Below are 19982 nucleotides of genomic sequence, written 5' to 3'. Positions count from 1 at the left end.
ATTCCAGTGAACTGTTGGGATAGTTAAGTATATAGGGCAGATTGTTCGTGGTGGAGATGGGTTAATCAGACCTGAGTCTGAATGCCAGTTACTCGATTTCGAGCACATTTGTTAACTTCCTCCTAACTTCATTATTCATTTGTATAAACTAGGGCAGCGTTGGGAGAAAGTGCTTGAGAAGTTTTCAAAAGTTGATAGTACTTTAGTGAAATGCTCCCATTCCTTAAGAGCCTGTGAAGCTACCTTCTTGCTTTAGTGAGACCTGTGCCTGGTTTGGTGAAAGGCTTTGGAGGAACAAGCAATGAGAATCTGGGTCTCTGTGATAGGAAGAAGGTGAATTAGATAGATGGGGGCTGGGGGGGGTCAGGAGGGGAGGGTACAAAGCAAGTAAAGGTGCAAACTTATACTGGAGTCTTGGACCGCCACCCCCACCGGCCTCTAAGAAAGATGGCTGACATCAGTTAACACGATTAATCCTTCCTTTAACCCCCTCAATTAAAGCCGGAGAGCTCTGCTTAAAGATCCTTACACAAAAGGCAGAACGTTCGGGATTTCTCTGCTCCCCCACTGTCTTCAGGAAGGCTTCTTCGAATTTCCATCGCCACTGTACCAAAGGGGGAATGGAATGGATTTGTTTGTTTGTTTGTTTTTTCCTTTACAACCAGTTCTGTGGCTCTTCTTTTGGGGTGGTCATGTTAGATGAGTTTTATCTTCCCGTATCCTCAGCTTCTGGCCAGTCAGTGACAGGGAAGATCCAGCGCTAAGCTATCGGCAGTCCAGCTCCCACACTAAGCGCCTCAGAGACTACTGCAGTGAGTCTGCCAACTTTGGATTCCGGGATTCCAGGACATCAGTCACTTCAAGCTACATAGAAGTCCACCAGGGGTACATTCCACACATAGTTCCTGCGCTCTCTGGGCTCTGTCCTTTAACATCTGGGTTAACTGGTCGGTGCAAACAGGGTAACTAGGCGCAGAAAACAGCTGGACATGTTGCTGAGCCCAGGCTGAATGTGACTAGTTCTTAGAAACTGCTTCTGGATATCTCCCGAGCCAACAGGCGCGTCAGTCAGAGTGCGCGGGTAGAAAAAGAGCAAGCAAGGTCAGGCCGTTTGGACTTGGGAGGCAAGCCTGCACTATTGCGGGCGCTTTTCCCTTTTATATAAGTTTGGAAGCTGGCGTCACACCAAGGTGCAAAACGACAAACTCAGCTTAAATACACGTTTGCAATTGCGTACTCCGTAGGTCCTCTCGCACAGGGACGTGCGGGAGGGATAAAGCTAAAGAGCGGTGGCCAGAGGCGCTCACCGCCTTAGACGTGTACCTAAGGTGAGCTTTCCTTTTTACTGCGCCTGCGTGCGCGCGCAGCCCACAGGCCCCGCCTCTCCGGTAGGGATGACGACAGAGCTGCGCCGGGTGGCGGGCTGCCCTTGCGCCTGCGCGATCGTCGCGTCAGCCGCTTGCGCGGGGCTGGCGGCTGAAAGTCCTGAGTTGTCTGTGCCGAGCCTGTGGTCTGCCGCCCGCGTGGGCCAGCGCTCCGACACGGAGAAAAAGCGTGGGGGGAAAAGTGCTGTCCCAGGCTGCAAGAGTCAGAGGTAGTGTTTCCTTCCCGGCCTGAAACCAGCCCCTCCCTTCCCTGCCCCGCCCCCCCCCTCTCCGGGGGAGCCCCCCAGCGACTCCTGTTCTGAAGTGAGCCCCTGCCGAGGTCATGAAGCTAGTGAGGAAGGATATCGAGAAGGACAATGCGGGCCAGGTCACCCTCGTGCCCGAGGAGCCCGAGGACATGTGGCACACCTACAATCTGGTGCAGGTGGGCGACAGTCTGCGCGCTTCCACCATCCGCAAGGTCCAGACCGAGTCCTCCACCGGCAGCGTGGGTAGCAACCGTGTCCGCACCACCCTCACTCTTTGCGTGGAGGCCATCGACTTCGACTCCCAGGCCTGCCAGCTGCGGGTTAAGGGGACCAATATCCAAGAGAACGAGTATGTCAAGATGGGGGCTTATCACACCATCGAACTGGAGCCCAACCGCCAGTTCACCCTGGCCAAGAAACAGTGGGACAGTGTGGTTCTGGAACGCATCGAGCAGGCGTGCGACCCGGCGTGGAGCGCTGATGTGGCAGCTGTTGTCATGCAGGAGGGCCTCGCCCACGTCTGCTTAGTCACGTCCAGCATGACCCTCACCCGTGCCAAGGTGGAGGTGAACATCCCCAGGAAACGGAAAGGCAACTGCTCCCAGCATGACCGGGCCCTGGAGCGGTTCTATGAACAGGTGGTCCAGGCCATCCAGCGCCACATAAACTTTGAGGTTGTAAAGTGCATTCTGGTGGCCAGCCCTGGATTTGTACGAGAGCAGTTCTGCGATTACATGTTTCAGCAAGCTGTGAAGACGGACAACAAGGTGCTCCTGGAAAACCGCTCCAAATTCCTTCAGGTAAAAACTCTTATCCAGAGAGAGTTACGAGTGGGTAGAGGGATTGCTATGAACGGTTCTAATATTTTAGAATGGGGAGGAGTGAAAGCTTAGCTGGGAATATAAACGAGATTGGAAAGAGAACTGAACTATGCAGTATCTAGCACTTTTCACAAGGTAATCTTCCCCTAAAGTCTTAAACAGGTTAAGCTGTATTCATGCGTTTGTCTTATGTCATTGGGGGCCGATTAATGGATACTTTCAGAGATTCTTTGTCTTTTACAATTGATTCTAGGTACACGCCTCCTCTGGACACAAGTACTCCCTCAAAGAGGCCCTGTGTGACCCTACTGTATCGAGTCGCCTTTCAGACACGAAAGCTGCTGGGGAAGTTAAAGCCTTGGATGACTTCTATAAAATGTTACAGCACGAACCTGACCGAGCTTTCTATGGACTCAAGCAGGTGGAGAGGGCTAACGAAGCCTTGGCAATCGACACCTTGCTCATCAGTGATGAGCTCTTCCGGCACCAGGATGTGGCCACCCGGAGCCGCTACGTCAGGCTGGTGGACAGTGTGAAAGAGAATGCAGGCACTGTAAGGATGTTCTCCAGTCTCCATGTGTCTGGGGAACAGCTTGGCCAGCTGACAGGAGTAGCTGCCATCCTCCGATTTCCAGTGCCAGAACTTTCTGACCAAGAGGACGATTCAAGTTCTGAGGAGGATTAAGACTGATAATAGTTCCTTCGGTTTTTTTTCTCAGCATCCTTCACAGGAGCCTGGGCCGAAGTTGTTGATCCTGCTGGGCTTTCTTGTGCATTGGGTTCACATTAAGTGTTTTATGGTTTGGTTGGCAGGACATGTATTCAAATTAAATAAATCACAACGATGTCCAGGCATTATGTTTTCTAGTTGGAGTTACTGTTTTCTAAATACCTGGAAACAACAATTTGTGTATCTAAGACAGAAAGCCTGTTTTGGGGTTTGGTTATGAAACTGGCTTGACTTGATTTTCCTCCTTAAAAGCTTTAATCTCTCATGAGGTTTATTTCCATTCTACCTGTAGTTTCTGCATTTCATTTCATGATCTATTTTCTCACATCTTTCTAAGTTTTTTTTCTCCCCAAGATTTTGACTACATTCACTACTTGAAGCGGTAGCCAAACAGTAGCTAAACCCAGTCTAAATGTTATTTTCTTTCAGAGCTTTGTTAGACATCATTTTAAATATACGCTGGCTGCTCTTTGTTGTTCTGATCTATGTTCTGTAGAGCAATATTTCTGAGACAGAGGTTTGATCTACTGGGATTCTGAGCATGGTCTCAGGCCTTTCCAGATGAGCTAAGAGCGTGTGGTTTGCTTCCTGTGGCTGACAGGAGGTGAAGCCGGATGTTTCTGGACACAGAAATGGTGCTGTAGCTTTGGCCTGCTGTGTTTTATTTACCGTGGCCTGTTAGTGTTCCGTGTGCACCAGGCGCCTGTGGTGTTTGTTCATGCTCTCGAGTTCTTACTGGACTATGCCATGTTTGAAGAAAACGTGAGGGAATCGAGTAATTCATGAGGTTGTAGTGTAGTACTCCTGACTGTAGATAAGGAATTTCTACAAGTTACGGTTTAGAATATTTTTAACTATATAATTCGCATTTCTTAGAGGGGACCTTGGAAATATGGAACTGCAGCTCGATCTTATACAAGCCTCAGTTTAGCACTTGATTCAGCGATGCCTTTAACTTGCAAGGTTTTGTTCCTCTGCTGGCTTTCTTGTGGTATATAACACGTTTAGAGTTATTTTTGATAAGTTTCTTGTTTAGATTTTGCCTAAGATGCTGGGAACTGATAACCTTCATGATGTATCTATATCTACCTCCTAAATATAACTCAGGTTTTCCTTTCATTTTAATACTTAGCTTTAAAGCAGTATTAAAAGTAGTCTCTTAAATAATGGGAATACGGATAGGCAGCCATTATAATTTGTATAGCCTTTCCAAACAGGACATCAGGCGGGTGTCAACATTTAAGATCAGCTGACTATACTCACGTAGCTCTATGACCTCTAAGTAAATGCAAGTTTTTATGTATGTAAAGTATGTGGGAAATCTTAACTTTCTTTTTAAAGTCATACGTTACATTGCTATCCAAAGAATAATTCACACTATATCATAGGGACAAATGGAAAAGTAATGATAAAAGAAAATTGAATTTAAAGCTCTTGTCGTTATTGTTGGTCAGAGTGAACCTTAAGTGTTAGAAACGCAGTGAGTTCATCTGCTGTTCCTTAGGAAGAACCTTGAGATGTGGGATAGCTGGGGAGCAGGTGTGCTCACCACAGACGTGTCACAGGAAGAATGTGGACTTGCCATAATAGGAATCAGGCAGATGGATGGAGAGCAACTGTTTTATAAATAATCACTGTCCAGCCACATCTGCGATGGACAGGAAGGGACAAAAGTGTAAACAGGAAGAATGTTTAAAAGGGTGCATGTTGGAAGCAACCGAGGGGAACAACAGCAGTAATGAGCTAATACACCCTCCTGTCAGAGGACGCCATTAGAAAATGTTAGGAGAGGGTCATCGTGCTTGGCTGCACATTCTTCAGAGTTAAAGTAAGATCTGGAGACAAATTTCAGGTTTTTGTTTTTTTATTATTAGAATAAAGCAACAATTTCAGTAGGAAGTCAGACACTGACTTGGAAGTAGGACTGGTTTACTGCAGTTTGAAGTGTCTGGACACCTGGAGCTCTCCCATTCTGTTGAGGTTGGAGCCTCTCACTGAGGTTGTTCCACATCAGTCTCAGCCACAACTTAAAAAAAAATAATAATAATGTGCTGGGGTGTTCTGATTTAGTTTACTAAAAGTTGGTTTTATTATTCTTCATTGCAAGCAAGCATTAACAAGCTGTGAACCAGCATTTCTCAACTTGAGGATCAAGAACCCCTAGGGAGTCCAATGACCCTTTCACAGGGTTGGCATATGAGGTAGCTGGCATATCAGATATTTACAACACACAATTTACAACAGCAAAACTGTAGTATGAATTAGCAACAAAGATATTTTTATGGTGGAGAGGGATCACCACAACATGAACTATATTTTAAGGCTGTAGCATTAGAAAGGATGAGAACCACTCCTATAAACTATAATGTAGGCTGACAGATTATTTGCTTCCCAAGGCCTTCATGCTGCCTGATATGATAGGCATCTAGATTTCTCTCACAATCTTCACCTCTTTGGGGAATTTATTTTGCCAAGTTTTATTTTTATTGCTAAGAATAGAATTTGATATTTTTGATATTTTATTTGAGTAGACCTACAGTTTTGTTGACATGTATGTCACCCAATGAGTTCTCAAACAATAATACCTAAAGTGAACAGCTAAAAAAGTGACTACAAAGAATCACTAATGCAAGATCTTGTCTCAAAAATAAGTTGTATTTCAGATTAGGCTTTAAAAAATCTTCAATAAAATAGTTCACATGGTATCAATTCACTTCTTTAATCCTTACTCTATGATTCGGTTTAAGTGCTCTGAAACAGATTGCCAAACTGCTTCCTAAGTAAGTTTTTATACACATGGAAATTAGGATGTAAGTCAAACATTTACTAACTTTATTTTTAAACAGTTTCATTGTACATATTATTTAAACATGAAAGCAAATGTACTGATGAATGAAACGTGTTTAGTTTTCCATAGGGGTTAGATCTTTGCTGAAGAGTTGGTACTGCAATGTGTACATCTTGAACATTTTGGAGTCGATCAGAACGTTTGTCACATACTCATTGCTGAGGCTGCCACTTGTCATGAGTGCATTGTAGAAATGATAGAGAGTTAGTAACACTTTATAAATTCTTAAAAATTCTGGCCCTAATCTCCTGTCTTGTGAGCTTGAATGAGCCCTACCTGAGATTTCTTCCCCAAGACTTGAGACTTGCATGTTAAGAATTGCTATATTCTGCTCTTAGAGAAACAGTCACTTAGGAAACAAGGAATATAACCACAGTGTCAGTCCTAAGTATGAAAATATCAAGTTATCATATCTTTAGATTGTATTAGAATATTTAACTTAAAACTTTGTGAGTTGTCTACATGTTCTTTTATTACCCACTGCTCACGTTCAAACCCGATTTTTAGGATGCTAATTTAACGAAACTACCTGTTTTATGTAATGTCGGAGAATTAGAGAGCTTGGCGCATATTTTGATTTGGATGATATACTTGGTTTTAGAAATGTTAGTACAGGGTCGGGGCATCAGAAACTTGAACCAGAGGCCCCATGCCTGGCTGAGCACAAACTGGTATCACAGCCTCCCTTCCAGGAAGGAAGTAACTTCGTCTTTAAATGGTAGGTCCTGTGGTGAAGGTTTTTAAATGCATCGGTACTTCCAATAGCCTATAAAAGAAGATTTTTATTGTCTTCATATACAAAAGATTAAAATAAAAGAAGATAACTAAATTGACCTAAATCACAGCTACAGAATGTAACAAAGTGACTACATAGAAAGTACAAGAAGGCCAATTCTGTTTCCCAGTTGTCTCTTTGGTATTGGTCATGTCTGTGCCTAGAATAAAAGTAAGTTAATGCCTATATAACAAAATAAGCTTAAGCTTAATCATGTTATGTTTTTATTTCTCACTACCCAAATCTACCGGAAACTCAGTGGGTTAATTCTGTGATTTTCTGCGTATAACATACCTCAGCATTAGAAAGCAGGAAGCAGTTGTATAAGGAAGCCGTCCCCTCCACTCTTACAGTGAGTTGAGTCTCATCCTTGGTTCTAGCAAGCCTGCTTCAGTTTTTAAATCTCTCTGCCTACCTATGTATACATGGAGATACACATGTGAGCACTTGTGAGGGCCAGACGACCTTTCCTGTAGAGTCTCAGGCAACATCACCCATCTCCCCCTTTTCTCTCAATATTAGAAAGGGTCTCTTTTTACCTGGAACTTGCCATAGAGACTAGGCTTGGATGGCAAAGGAATCCCAGGAATTTGTCTGTCTCCACCTCCCCAGCCCTTAGATAACTCAGTTTCTCCTGTTGTCAAAGGAACCACTCCACCTACCGAGCTATCTCTCCAGCCCCTAAACCTATCATCATACAATGCCATTGCTTCAACACATCATCATTCACTCAGCATCTTTGTGGCTAGGTTTGCGACATAGGAATAATCAAATTAGATACTGGAGAACAAAAACCATGGATGGTCAGGCTTACAGGGAAGTAATAGTTGTTGGAAGTGCCCACTAAAGCCTGGGTGAATCCTGAGACACCACCAAAAAAAAAAAAAAAAAAAAAAAAAAGCAATGCATAGGGTCAATTAGTCTTTTTCTGGGGTCTGCAGAGACTACTGATGATGATGATGATGATGATGATGATGATGATGATGATGATGATGATTATGATTGTAGTGCTGCCAGAGAGTAAATCCAGAGTCTCCTTGTTAGTCAAGTACTCTATTGCTGAGCTACAGGCCCCACCACCATTCTTCTAAAATGGTTAAATAATACCGGTAAATTCTTAACTGTTTGTCACATTTAGAATGACAGTCTCAGATAGCTAGTGTGTGGTTTGTTGTTTTCAATGAGTCTCAGTAAGAAAACTCAGATGCATATTGGAACCTGGACAGTCATTAAGGAAAGTAGTTACAGTTGAATTCTACTTGGGAACAGTGTTCAGAGGTGGGAGGTCCTTCTGAGTTCAAGTCTTGGTTGCAGACGTTTTATGTCTGGAATTTTTCATCAGGGCTCCGTGTAAACAGTGACCAGAACTTTCGGCCTGACACCGTTATGAAAGATTGCTCTGTGGGTATAAAACATTTTAATCTTGTGTTTCAGCTCATTTGCTCTTGTCACCATAATTTATAGCTTATTTTTCCTCTACAAGTATGTGTGAGCATGTTTTTACTGAGGTCAAGGAGGAAAAGATTATAGACTTCAGTAGAAGGCACTCAGCCTTTTAGCATCACAGTGGGCTAAACTGGAAAGGAACTCTATAGATCAGGTATAATCTGAAGGCCTTCAGGCTCAAAGTCACCCAAACAGGTTTTCATTCTCTACATTCCTGTTTGATTTATGTCATTCCAACTTCAAAGATATTTTTCTGTCACCAGCACATATTGGGAGTTTACTGGATGGGGTAAGGAAACAAGACATGATTCAGGATTTTAGTGTCCCTTTAACCTTCCTTCTATTCGACAACTACTCTTGTGGGGGGGGATAATTTCTCAATGAGCATCATCACTGATGCTCACAAGCAGGTCTTTCATTCCATTTCCACACACTCCCTGACTATCTCCTAAGCTACTTACAAGTGCCAACTGTGGGTCAGTATTCTGGTCGCTCTCAAGGTTCTAAAGCAAAGGGAGTGATCACAGTCCCCTCCAGAGCACAATAGAAATACATCAGTCAAAAAACCCAGAGAGCGGCTCCTAACCTGGCCCTGCATCGTAAGTACCTAATCCCAGACCAGACACCACAAAGGTCCCACACCCACAACCGTCCCATATTGCTCTCTAGCGATGAGGCCAAGGAGGCTTGGGAGGGTTCTTCTTTTAAAGCCCCTGGATGATTCCATTGATTTGTTAAAGCTGTGGTTCATTTAGTCTTTAGTTTCTCTGGATATTAAATTTTTACAGTGGAGCTAACAAACTGAGAAGAGAGGACATGGGAAAACAAGTGTCACATCAAGTTCCACCCTCAAAGATGTGGGAAATCATAAAAGTCAGGCAAGAGGTGAGCACCAGGGCTCATTGCTGAGAGGCTCTATGCGGGGACCTTTGGTGACATGCATGATCTTACGGTAGTTGCCCTTACCCTTTTGTGACTCACAGACAAGCCCTAAACTAGAAGAGCAAGTTTGGCTTCCTTCTCTGTAGCACAGCAAAGTAGAGATGAATCTTCTGCCAAGTCTTTGGATACTTTGGAGCTTTGCTCTTTCAGAGGACTAAAGGTTCTCAGCACACACACACACACACAGAGAGAGAGAGAGAGAGACAGACAGACAGACAGACAGACAGACAGACAGAAACGGGGGGGGGGTGTTAAAAAATGAATAAGGACTGGCAATGTGGCAGCTGTGACCTCCTGTTGGTTAGTGGTTCTTCCCCAGGGTTGAACAGGATTTCAGAGTCCAAGTGTCACAGAACAGGGGAGAAGATCACGTACCAGCCAGGTCTATGATGACAAGGACGTCAGGAAGATTTGGATTGTAAGCTGTCAGGAAGAACTGAATAAGACACTGTCACTGGTTTAATAGAGCAACCTGTGAGTAAGGTGGTCCATTGGATCACAACCTGTGACAAAAGACATGGTGCCCTGGGACACCCCAAGATTGTATAAAAGCTTAGACAAAGGAACAAAGGTGGGAATATTTGGCTACTGAGACCTCAGTTCAAGCAGCACCATCAATGAGTGTAGGCTATGCTCTGTCCTCTGACACCTGTTGACCATCACCTTGGGTATGCTGATGTGGGGCTCTATGACTGGTACCCACTATTATGGTTAAAGGGTGCTCCACCATGGAGGCAGGAGTATTGCATACAGAAGAGTGGCACTTGGTTTCATAGTTTGTAGGCCTCGCTGACTATGCTTGGAGCAGTAACAGTAATTACTGGTTATTTTCATAAGCTGTGTAAAATAAAATTTTACTGACTTGGGCTTAAAAAACAATCTGTTTTGTACCATTTTTCAAAAGTTGCCAAACTTTGGGTTTGGCTGGCCGCAAAGGAGCAGCCTGTTAAGAGCAAATTCCAGGGCTCGGGGTCACTGACTTGGAATGTTTTGCCAAACACTCCCATATTTCCAAAGTTGTTGGGGGGCATTTGAACTTGAATATGATGGGGAAAGTTGTTTAAGCCAGTTGTCAGTTGGCACACAAGAATCTTGAGGTTTGCAGCTAAGTTTTTGAATACTTTGCCACATTCCAGTGACTTGCCAGGCTTCACGGCCCACTGTGGTTCTTTCTTCCTGCCGTCTCTGCACGCTCTCCCAGAGAAGCAGGCAGCAGGGAAGGAAACACACGGCTTTGTGTTGGTTGCACTGTTCTTCGAAGCTGCAGAGTGGACAGTACCAGTAACTGCAGAGCTTTCCAACCATTTTGATGCCTAAACCTCACCCTCCAACCAAGCAGAATATTTGGGAAAAGGGGGCCCAGGCACCTACACATTTTGAAAGCTCTTCAGTTGCTTCCTATCTGTGTCCAAATTGACCCTGAGAGGTGTCATCCCCAACAAATCAGTTGGCTTTAATGTGTCCTGTGTGGCCACAGCATGAATTAGATTTCTGGCTAGGAATGAAAAGGGGGACATAAGCGTTGCAGAAAAGGCTGTGTCAAGCAGGTGGCAGGAAAAACATACTTTAAGATCCCTCGTGGGAATTGGCTGCTTCTGTGTATTTTTGAATATGCTATAATGTCTTCATGAGAGTAGTACTGATAAGTTTGTAACTAATGATGATTTTTACTATATACATAAATTATAGTAGGGGGGTTACAAAACTAGAGAAACAGGTTTCTATTATTCAAAAGAGAGAACGTTATGTCTTGAAGATGCAAGAATGTCATCACATAGAAGAGGAATATAATACTCTTTCATTGCATGGAATGGATGCAAGTCTTGTTGGGACAGGAGGGTGTCAGAACTGTTTGGAACCATGTGAAAAGAGAGTTATTGGCACCAGTCCAGCTGTTGAATATTTCTGTACTAAGTTGGTGAGGTGAGAACATTGGCCGAGGGCTCTAGAACGTTGGGCAAGTCACGTTGCCTTCACATTCCTCAAGTTCGGTGTCATGAGCTTTAGTTTATAAAGGAGAATAGCTATAAAACTTCTCTGAGATTTGCAAAGAATTTGTAAAAAATATTTACAAAAGTACCTGGGAACTGATGAGAGCTCAATTAATGGAGTTTTGTCCTTTCTATTGTCCTCTCATTTTTTTAAACCACATATACAAAAGAGATAACACAGTAACCACAGGAACATGACAAAAAGTGTCTCTTCTGACAGAAATTCTTACCAAAGTCTCCATCAAAGATGGTGTCCTGAGCAGAACAGCAGGAGGCCTCCGTGAGATTTACATTGAGATGGATACGGGCCGCCAATATAGTTCTCAACTTTCATACCTTTATAGCTGGGAACAGAAGCAGGTCTCACCTCACAGTACAAAGAACTAAAGAAAGAAAGCTGCTCACTTTGGTGACTGATGCGGAGGAACAAGGTAGATCACCTCTGAGTTATGATGCTCTTGTTAGGAACATCCCATAATAACAGCTGTTAGATGCCCCTGAGCACAGAGTGTGACCCCACCTTCTTTTAGACCCCAGTAACAACAGAAATGAACAATAGAAACCAGTGGAGTACCATGGTATAGAGGCAGATTCTTTAACAGCCTTCCTCCCTTATTTAGTTCAGTCAAGTGATACTAATATTAATTCTTACATTAGAAGGTACATTGTCTTTCTCTCTGTGTAAATTAATCAATTCTTATGGTATGTTTATTATTTGAATATTGCTCTACTGCTCAATATCTTTTCTTGGATATTTTAGGCATTCACAAGTCAGAAACAAACCACAATCCCCCCCCCCCCCAATTTTTCAGTCATGTGTAGAAAGATGCCCTGGTAATGTCAATATATAAGAAGAAGAGAAAGCTTCAATGAGAAATAAGGAAAAACATAGTCAAAATCTGCAACTGAGATCATCGATGTGCGAATCACCACCTTCATTGACCGACCGATCACTCATCTTCTAGGCTTAATCCTAAACCAGCCTCTGAGAGCAATCACTAATGATTGCAAGGATCAGACTGGCCTTCCAGAGGTCACTCGCTTTCTATGGTCCAGGAAGGAGGATGAAGCTGGCTCCACACTGAATAGCCAGTGTCTCCTTCCACCCCATAGCTTGTATTTTGTCTCTATCCCTGACAAGGCAGGGTGTGAATGCTGAGGATACAAACCCAACGAAAGCAGCCACTTACCAGTTTAAAACAGTAAACCTAGAGAACTACCATTTCCGAGGTGCCTTGCCAAAGCCAGGCATTGTCCTGTGCTGGGGCGTTCATCATACATTGTACTGATGTCAGAACCCTGTAGTCAGACAAGGCTATTCAGGAGCAGCTCGGGCTCCTGCTAGAGAAAGTGGTACTGGTGCTGAGTCATCTATGACTTCTAAGCTGAGGTCAGTCTGAATGCAGGTCTTATACCTGCATAGAAAATAGAAATTATTCACCCATGTGAATTAATCAAATCGTCAATATAACATTACTTCCCCTTTTGTATGATGTTTTTGCATACTGCATTAAATCTGCCTTGTCTGACCACAAGATGCTCAGGTAAGAACAATTGCCTGGTCCACCAACACTACCTGTCCTGTCCGGAGATTGTAAGTGGCGGCTCATTTGAAAGACTCCGAGTCAGTTGCTCTTTTATTTTCCGCATGAGAACAGCAGGGCAAGGAATTTGACATTAGTCTGAAGCATCCGGAAGGAAGTGCAGGAAGCGCAGGAAATGCCTTTCGCTCCACAGTCTCAGCTTGTCTTGGGGTTAGCCAGGACCACTTTGCACCTCTCAACTCTGCTTCTGTCCTTTAGACCCAAAGGAAACAGAAGCCAGAGAAGAGAAAAATGGTTTTGAACTCCCGACCCCCCAACACACAACATGTTCTGGTCCTAAATATTGTCTTTCAATCCCCCTGTCTAAATTTAAGTACAATTTGGAGAAGACGAATCAGCCAGCAAACATGTCCATATTTCCTGTTGGATATCAAATGTTAATCAGAGTAATACACAAATATTTATCACAAAACACCAAGGTCTACTAAAATTTCTACTCCCCTAAAATAAAATATAAAATTAGGGCGCCAGTAGCATGGCCCTGGGACAAGGTGGAGGTGTTTGTTGCCAGGCTGATCCCCTGAGTTTCATACTTGGAACACATGTGTTCGAAGGAAAGAGCTGACCCCCCCCCCAAATATTTCTTCCACATTTTAGCTACGGTGAGCATTAATGCACACACACACACACACACACACACACACACACATACACACACACATACACACAGAGCACATCAATCCATCGATCAATAAATAAATGTAAAACCATTAGAAATCAACCCAATTTAACGAGATAAAGCCTGTAGCAAAAATGTTTTCCTTTCAGCTCCTGTAACTGCCAGTGTAGAGCCAGCATTGGAGAAATGGGTGACTAGGACATGTAATTCTAGAAAACCTGAAATGAGAGGCTTTGGGCTCGATGCTGCTGATACTTTGGTGATGAACCTCAGTTTCTCTCTCCAGATATTAACACCACTGGCTTTTACGTGTAAACGCTGTGATCACTGTTCTTAATTTTCATAGTTAGTGACACTAGTTAAAACATGGCCCAGTAAGATCCAACTCACAGTTCTGTGACTTATCTCATTTACCTTCCCACACTCTGGACAGCAGCATTATGCATTTCTTAGGGCATCTGGGAGACAGAGCCCATAGGAATTCAAACACGAAGCAAGAACCAATTTCTGGTCTCTCAAGACGGGGGCAATGAGAAAGAATAAGAAAGAACAGGAGGAGAAAGGGAGATCTCAATGGGCTACTATGGAAGAAAAAAAAATCTCCAATTGAGCCCACAGGGCCCTGGGGTCTTCTATGAGCTGCTTCTCTCTCAGGGGAGACAGACAGGATCCATCTCCTTAACAAGAACCAAGCAGACACGTGGAGAACCTTCACAGAGGTAAACTGGTTGTTGAGCATCTTCTAGAAGCAAACAGATTTTATAGTAAGAATGCCCACCCAGGAGAGAGGGGAGGATACAGTAGAAGGAAAACAGCTGTGGTAAAAGCCAGGTGGGTATACGGTGGCCTGGTGTCAGCGCTGTCAGTAGCTGAGGAGGAGGAGGGTGGGAGTCATGAGAGTAAGGGCAGAGGTTCTACAAGAGGAGTATAGATTGCCCAGGGTTAGCCTGAGGAGGCGAGGTTGGTGTCTGAGGAAAAATCATACAAAGCGAGGGTTTAGAGGGGCATGGGAGAGCAGCTTGTCTCTGAGCTTCTTCCCGCTCAGCCCTAGGACTTGCTTGTGCTCAGGAAGGAGGTGCACTGTGCTTGCCACACCTTGCAAAGACACAAAGGCCCCTTGGGATCCACCTTAACCTTACATAGTGCACAGGATGAGGATGCTGAGCAGAAATGGGCCCATCACCCTAGGCTTGACTGCCTGCACAAAGCAGCTGTGATTTCCCTTCCCCTCCCAGGACCGCCTGTGAAGAGCTGGGTCTCTGGCGGGCTCTGACTCCTTGAACTCTTGTGACACTGCCAGAGGATCTTGACGACTAAGCCTTGCAACTTCAGGAAGCATCAAGTATCAGACTCCAATAATGTTGACACCCCTGTCAGTCCCCCAAAATTTATTCCCAAGAAAGCTCTCAGGGTGCTTACTAGAAGCTGCTGGGGCCACTGAGGAGAGTAAGGAAGAAGACTGCACCAAGATGGAGACAACTTCCGGGTCAGAATTCATGGCCAACACCAGCTTCTCCTCTTACACTGGCGTTCTTCATCAGTGAAATGAGAAAACAGTCCAGGTTCTCAGAGTTATTGTTTATCAAATACTTTGTGTGTACTATTTGATTTTTTAAAAATCAGTTAGTCCTAGAGTCGTGGCTGTAATCATAGCGCTTGGGAATCTGAGGCAGGAGGACTGCTGTTAGTCTGAGGCCAGACTGGACTGTATTATGAGTTCCAGCCCACTTGAGTTACAAAGTGAGACCTTGTCTTATACAAACAGGTTTGTTACTGCTGTAACCCGGGGCCTCAGAGTCACCATTCAGAGTGAGATAAATGCTGTTTGGGTATTTTTTGCTTACTGGGTTTTTGCTTATAAACTATGGTTTTTAATTTTGTATTTTTTAGTTTAGGGGACTTAGCATGGCAGATTATATATATATATATATATATATATATATATATATATATATATATATATATCAATTTATAATAGTAGCAAAAATTACAATTATGAAGAAACCACAAAATAATTTAATGGTTGAGGTTACCACAACATGAGGATCTGTATTAAAGGGTCTCAGCCTTAGGAAAGCTGAGAAGCAATGTTCCAAACTCACTGTAGTTCAGATTTTCCCCCAGAGTTCCTCAGATGTTTGCCCAGGGCACATAAAAAAGGTCTTTTCCAGTGAGTTTCTGGGAAGCAGTGTGCCGACTCGCTCCATGTGCTTTCATTTGTGCTCAGAATCAAGTGGAAAAACTATCACGTAAAAGTTTGTGTTATGACTGGTTACAGCAGGTGGAGGTTTTCTTTGCAGTGACATTTCCAAATGGTGTCAGCCAACAGCTGGATCCCTTTGCTTTGACGGAATTGGCGCACTCCTAGAAAGGGAGAAAGAATCACTCAGGGCGATAAACTAGCATCAGTTTGGACTCAGTTTAGAGCTATTTAAAACCTCTCGTGGTTGATAGATTATGGAGTTTTAATGCTACTCACTAAGAGATCATATCCAAGGAATTTTATTCTGTTAAACATTTAGTCTCGTTTAAACCTACTGAGATGTTAATCTTTCTAAAACTTGTTTTCCCATTTTTGGTTTCCTTAGTTTTCATAAAAGCCACTTGGAGTTTAGTAGAACAGAAGGGCCGAATACTGGGAACGAGGGAGAGCGTCCCTGGGCTTGGTAGGGACAAAGCTGGATTTTGCCATTACTTCAACCCTCATTAAACCATTATATGAGCCTTTTATATAAAGAGTAACATCACCTGGAAATATGGGGAAGAATACGTAATAGATGCTCAGTAAATGCTAAATGTATTGTCATGGAAATAGCTGTCACAGTCTTGTGGGGACTCTGTAAGGAGAGGTTGCATAAGTTTTATTTCTCAAAGTTTATATCCTGGCTAAAAGAGAATTATCCTCCTCCCAAAGAAACTGGAATGTTTTTGAAATGGCAAAATTGTATAAATCTACAGATTTATACAATCGTGTCTTGTCTGTGCCAAAGACGAACAATAATGTCTAATGAGGAAAAGAGCATTTATATCGTGGCTTTACTGAGTTAAAAATATCTCCAAATATACTCCATTGAGATGCGAGTACAGAACACGTATGGTAAAACGGATGGTGCCTCACTAGGACTTTCTAATATAAATCTATGCTTCTTTGCATCAGTTGGTTTTAACTAAATTGTTGTTTACCGTGTGTGTGTGTGTGTGTGTGTGTGTGTGTGTGTGTGTGTGTGTGCATGACTCCTCCAATTCATTACAAAAAGATCCAGAACAGAATTTTCTTTGGCTGTCCAAGAATATTTTTTTTTTTGCCGGGTTCCTGGGAAGCGCAGTTAGGCAGAGTTTAACTGGGAGCTCCTGAGCCACTGTGCTGTGAAGGACTTCCTGCAGGAACCAGAGGGCTGGGGTGTGAGTGTGGCTCTTGTTACTGTGTCCCTCACTCACTGTACACAGCGTCTTTGAGAACAGTTTTGTTTGATTGTTTTCTGCAGGGGGAGGTAGGAAACAGTGAAATACCTCGACCCCGAGAGGATTCTGGGAACAAGGGGGGCTGCTGCACATCCTCCCCTTTTGGGTCATAATAGCCTAATAAGCCAATTTTTACCACGTTATGAAGTGCTAGCACAAACATCAAAGGGTTCCAATCTCATACCATTTCAAGATTTTAATGTTAAACATTTTTATATTATTCTATTTTGAGAGTATCTAAAAGACAGACACGTGTCCCTAGCTTAACAACAGGCTCAAAGCTAATAACTAACCCCAAAGACCCCAGAATTCGGCTTACCACAACATTGGCTGATTTGGCTCACCTCTCCCCATTTTCAGTGTGGGTTGAACGACTTCACTCTCTCTGTTTTTTTATGTCTTTGCAAACACACAACCCAAGATCGCAGGCCGAGGGAAGAAGGAGTGGAAAAACTTCTCCCGAATGCTTCAGCCCAAGGTGGAGAAGATGTAGGCTAAGGGCTGATCATCATCCTTTGAGGCAAAGCATCTTGCTTGGCCCCACCAATGTGCAAGGAAGCCTGCAAAATGTGAGAGAACACAGTTTTAAAGCACAGGTGCTCAGCCCTGAAAGGCCAGGAAATATAGGAAGCATTTACCTATTATATTAATGATGGATCTAAATATCAATCAAATGAAGAAGAAAATGAAATAATATTATCTTCGTTTTCATTGACTTGGTTTTTGGTGAGCTGGTACAATGGTCGAAGGTCTGATGCATTCTTCTTTCCCATTTTAATGCTGTCTGTTGTGTTTAAAACTCTCTGCTCCTTAGTAAGCAGATGAAATACAGGTCTAACTATATAATTCTTAGCATCTATGTTGGGGAACTGATCTGCATCATGTATTCATTGGCATTAATATGCCCCTGTGTTTATCTAGTGCTTTTTTATCCATTTCCAATAGATAGAAATAATTATGTAGACTTTGAACAGCTCACTGCCCCTGGTTTGCACATTGAACACGTGCTGGCTGATGAACAGATAATGGCAAGTTTCTATACAATAGCAATTCTCCAGGCCTGGAGTCAGTAAACCCAGTGATGCCTGGCAGCATGAGACGGTGTGGCTGCCTGTAGCTTGCATTTGTACACGGCTTAGGGGTTTCAGTCTAGATCAGCGCTTTTCATAGCATGTGCGGCTAAATGTGAAACTCTGCTCTGATTCTACACACTTCTATTTACCAAATGTTATGACTTCAGTCCCCCAGACACCGTCCCACATTAACAAAAGATGTTCCTACTGAAACAGACTCTCTTCCTGTCTAGTCCATATAGGAAGATATAAATTTATATTGTAGATGGATTGTAATTTGAATCATAATTGGCAAGTGGAGAAGTGGTGTCACTGTAATACATATGTTACTAGGATGCCACATTCTGCTAGCATCAATGTTTATGCTACTGAATACCAGTACTTGAGTGATGGGCACAAATTAATGGGCAGAGCATGGCACTACCATGGTGCCGTGCACAATGCTCATTTTCCTTGTGGTAAGCTTTCATTCTGGTATCATGTGTATGATTTATTGGAAGAGCTTAGTACACGCTTGGCTCCAAGAGGAGGTCATTTTGCTGCTGTCCCCATAAGTCTGCAGCCTCAATATGCCCTTACCATTCTCCATGGAAGTCCTATGTTTAGTGTAGAGTTTATTTGATCACAACTTAACATGCCTTTAAGACTAGCCTTTTGACTTGGACTGTTATTGGCTTTATTTTTACCTAAGCTAAAAAGTTACATAATTGAGTTGGTTGACATGGGTCTACTTTTATCACAAACATTGGGTTTCTTTTTTTTTTTTTTTTTTTTTTTTTTTTTTTTTACATGTGACTTTCAAGAAAGGGTAAAGTTGCTACTAGGGATGAGTTTGCCACATTGTAGTAGGAATGTCTGTGTACTCATAACTTAGGCTACATGAACTTTGGAGAGTAGAATGTACCAATAGGACTGGTGAGGGGCCTGCTTAAACAGTTGCCATTTGGAAAAAGTTCTCAGTTCATCTCCTACATGGGAGACAAAGCATCCTGTGTGTCGAGTTCCTCAGATGCTGTTCACATACAGCATCTCACTGAAGGCCAACAGTATGGAAACTATTTTCAGTGTTTCTACTTGTCAGGCTTGGAAATCAGGCTCAGTGGATCAAGTATTTCCTAAGGTTTACTGGTGCCAAATTTCTGGCTATAACTAGTTAGTCTCTGTTCAAAACAACACCTTTGAGCAGGCCATTTTTTTAAAGCTACTGGAATGCAGAGATAACTAAAATGAAACAGAAATCTCCAGCCAGCTCCCTGTCTTCTCCCCGGAATTGATAGAGAGTCTCTTTTCAGGCTGGCTGGAGGCAGAATTAAATCATCTCAAATCTGGAGAGCCCCACCCTTGTTAGCTTCCATAAACAGGGAGAGGAGGAATGTCCTGACAGCGTTTCGCAGGGCTATGGGTCTTTTAGATGGCTTCTGGCCAAGTCATCTAGCCTGATGTTGACTGAAGTCTGTCACTTGTCTTCAGTTTCTACTACTCCTCATTATGATTTCTACATCGAGTGCTGCCTTGCTCAGTGGAAACACAGCTGAAAGAACAGTAGAAGACTGTTCTTCCTTTTGAAAAAGACTCCCTGGACTTGAATGCTCAGTCCAGGGAATGGCACTATTAGAAAGTGTGGACTTTTTGGAGTAGGTGTGTCACTGTGGTTATGGGCTTTAAGACTCTCCACCTGGCTTTTGTCATTTGACTGTACTGACTAATTATGTAGCTTAATATAGACTTATGCAGCCAACTTCTCAGAGCTTCTTCATGGGCACACTTGAGTTTGCTTAACGTGTGTTTATAGAAAGATTCCAAAGAATCAGGATCACCAAGTTCAGTGGTGAGTGAGAAGGTAGATAAAGAATATCCAAGATGGCACCCAAGGTCTGGGTGGACTTGTTAGACATTCTGCAAGAGGCTGACCAATAAGAAAACCTATTGCTTGAAACCATAGAGATATTGACGATGTAGAACCAGCAATAAAGAAGATAGCTATGTTTGGGACTAACTCAAAATTTCGCTTATATGTGAGAAAATAAGCACCTCCAAA

The 19982-nt window shown here is 43.2% G+C and overlaps 2 protein-coding genes across 2 annotated transcripts in view; both read left to right on the top strand.

The window, feature by feature from the left end:
* The window catches only part of ITGA1 (integrin subunit alpha 1), a 141961-nt gene that overhangs the window by 11292 nt on the left and 110687 nt on the right, over positions 1 to 19982 (top strand). The window lies entirely within an intron of this gene.
* On the top strand, positions 485 to 3278 carry PELO (pelota mRNA surveillance and ribosome rescue factor). Its single transcript, XM_080933831.1, has 2 exons — positions 485 to 2433; positions 2708 to 3278. Exons 1-2 carry the CDS (start codon positions 1708 to 1710, stop codon positions 3137 to 3139), a joined length of 1158 nt encoding a protein of 385 aa, XP_080789957.1. The 5' UTR covers positions 485 to 1707; the 3' UTR covers positions 3140 to 3278.

The sequence above is a fragment of the Micromys minutus genome (genome assembly GCF_963924665.1).
Source record: "Micromys minutus genome assembly, chromosome: 20".
Taxonomy (NCBI): Eukaryota; Metazoa; Chordata; class Mammalia; order Rodentia; family Muridae; genus Micromys; species Micromys minutus.
This window is presented reverse-complemented; position numbering and strand designations above follow the sequence as displayed.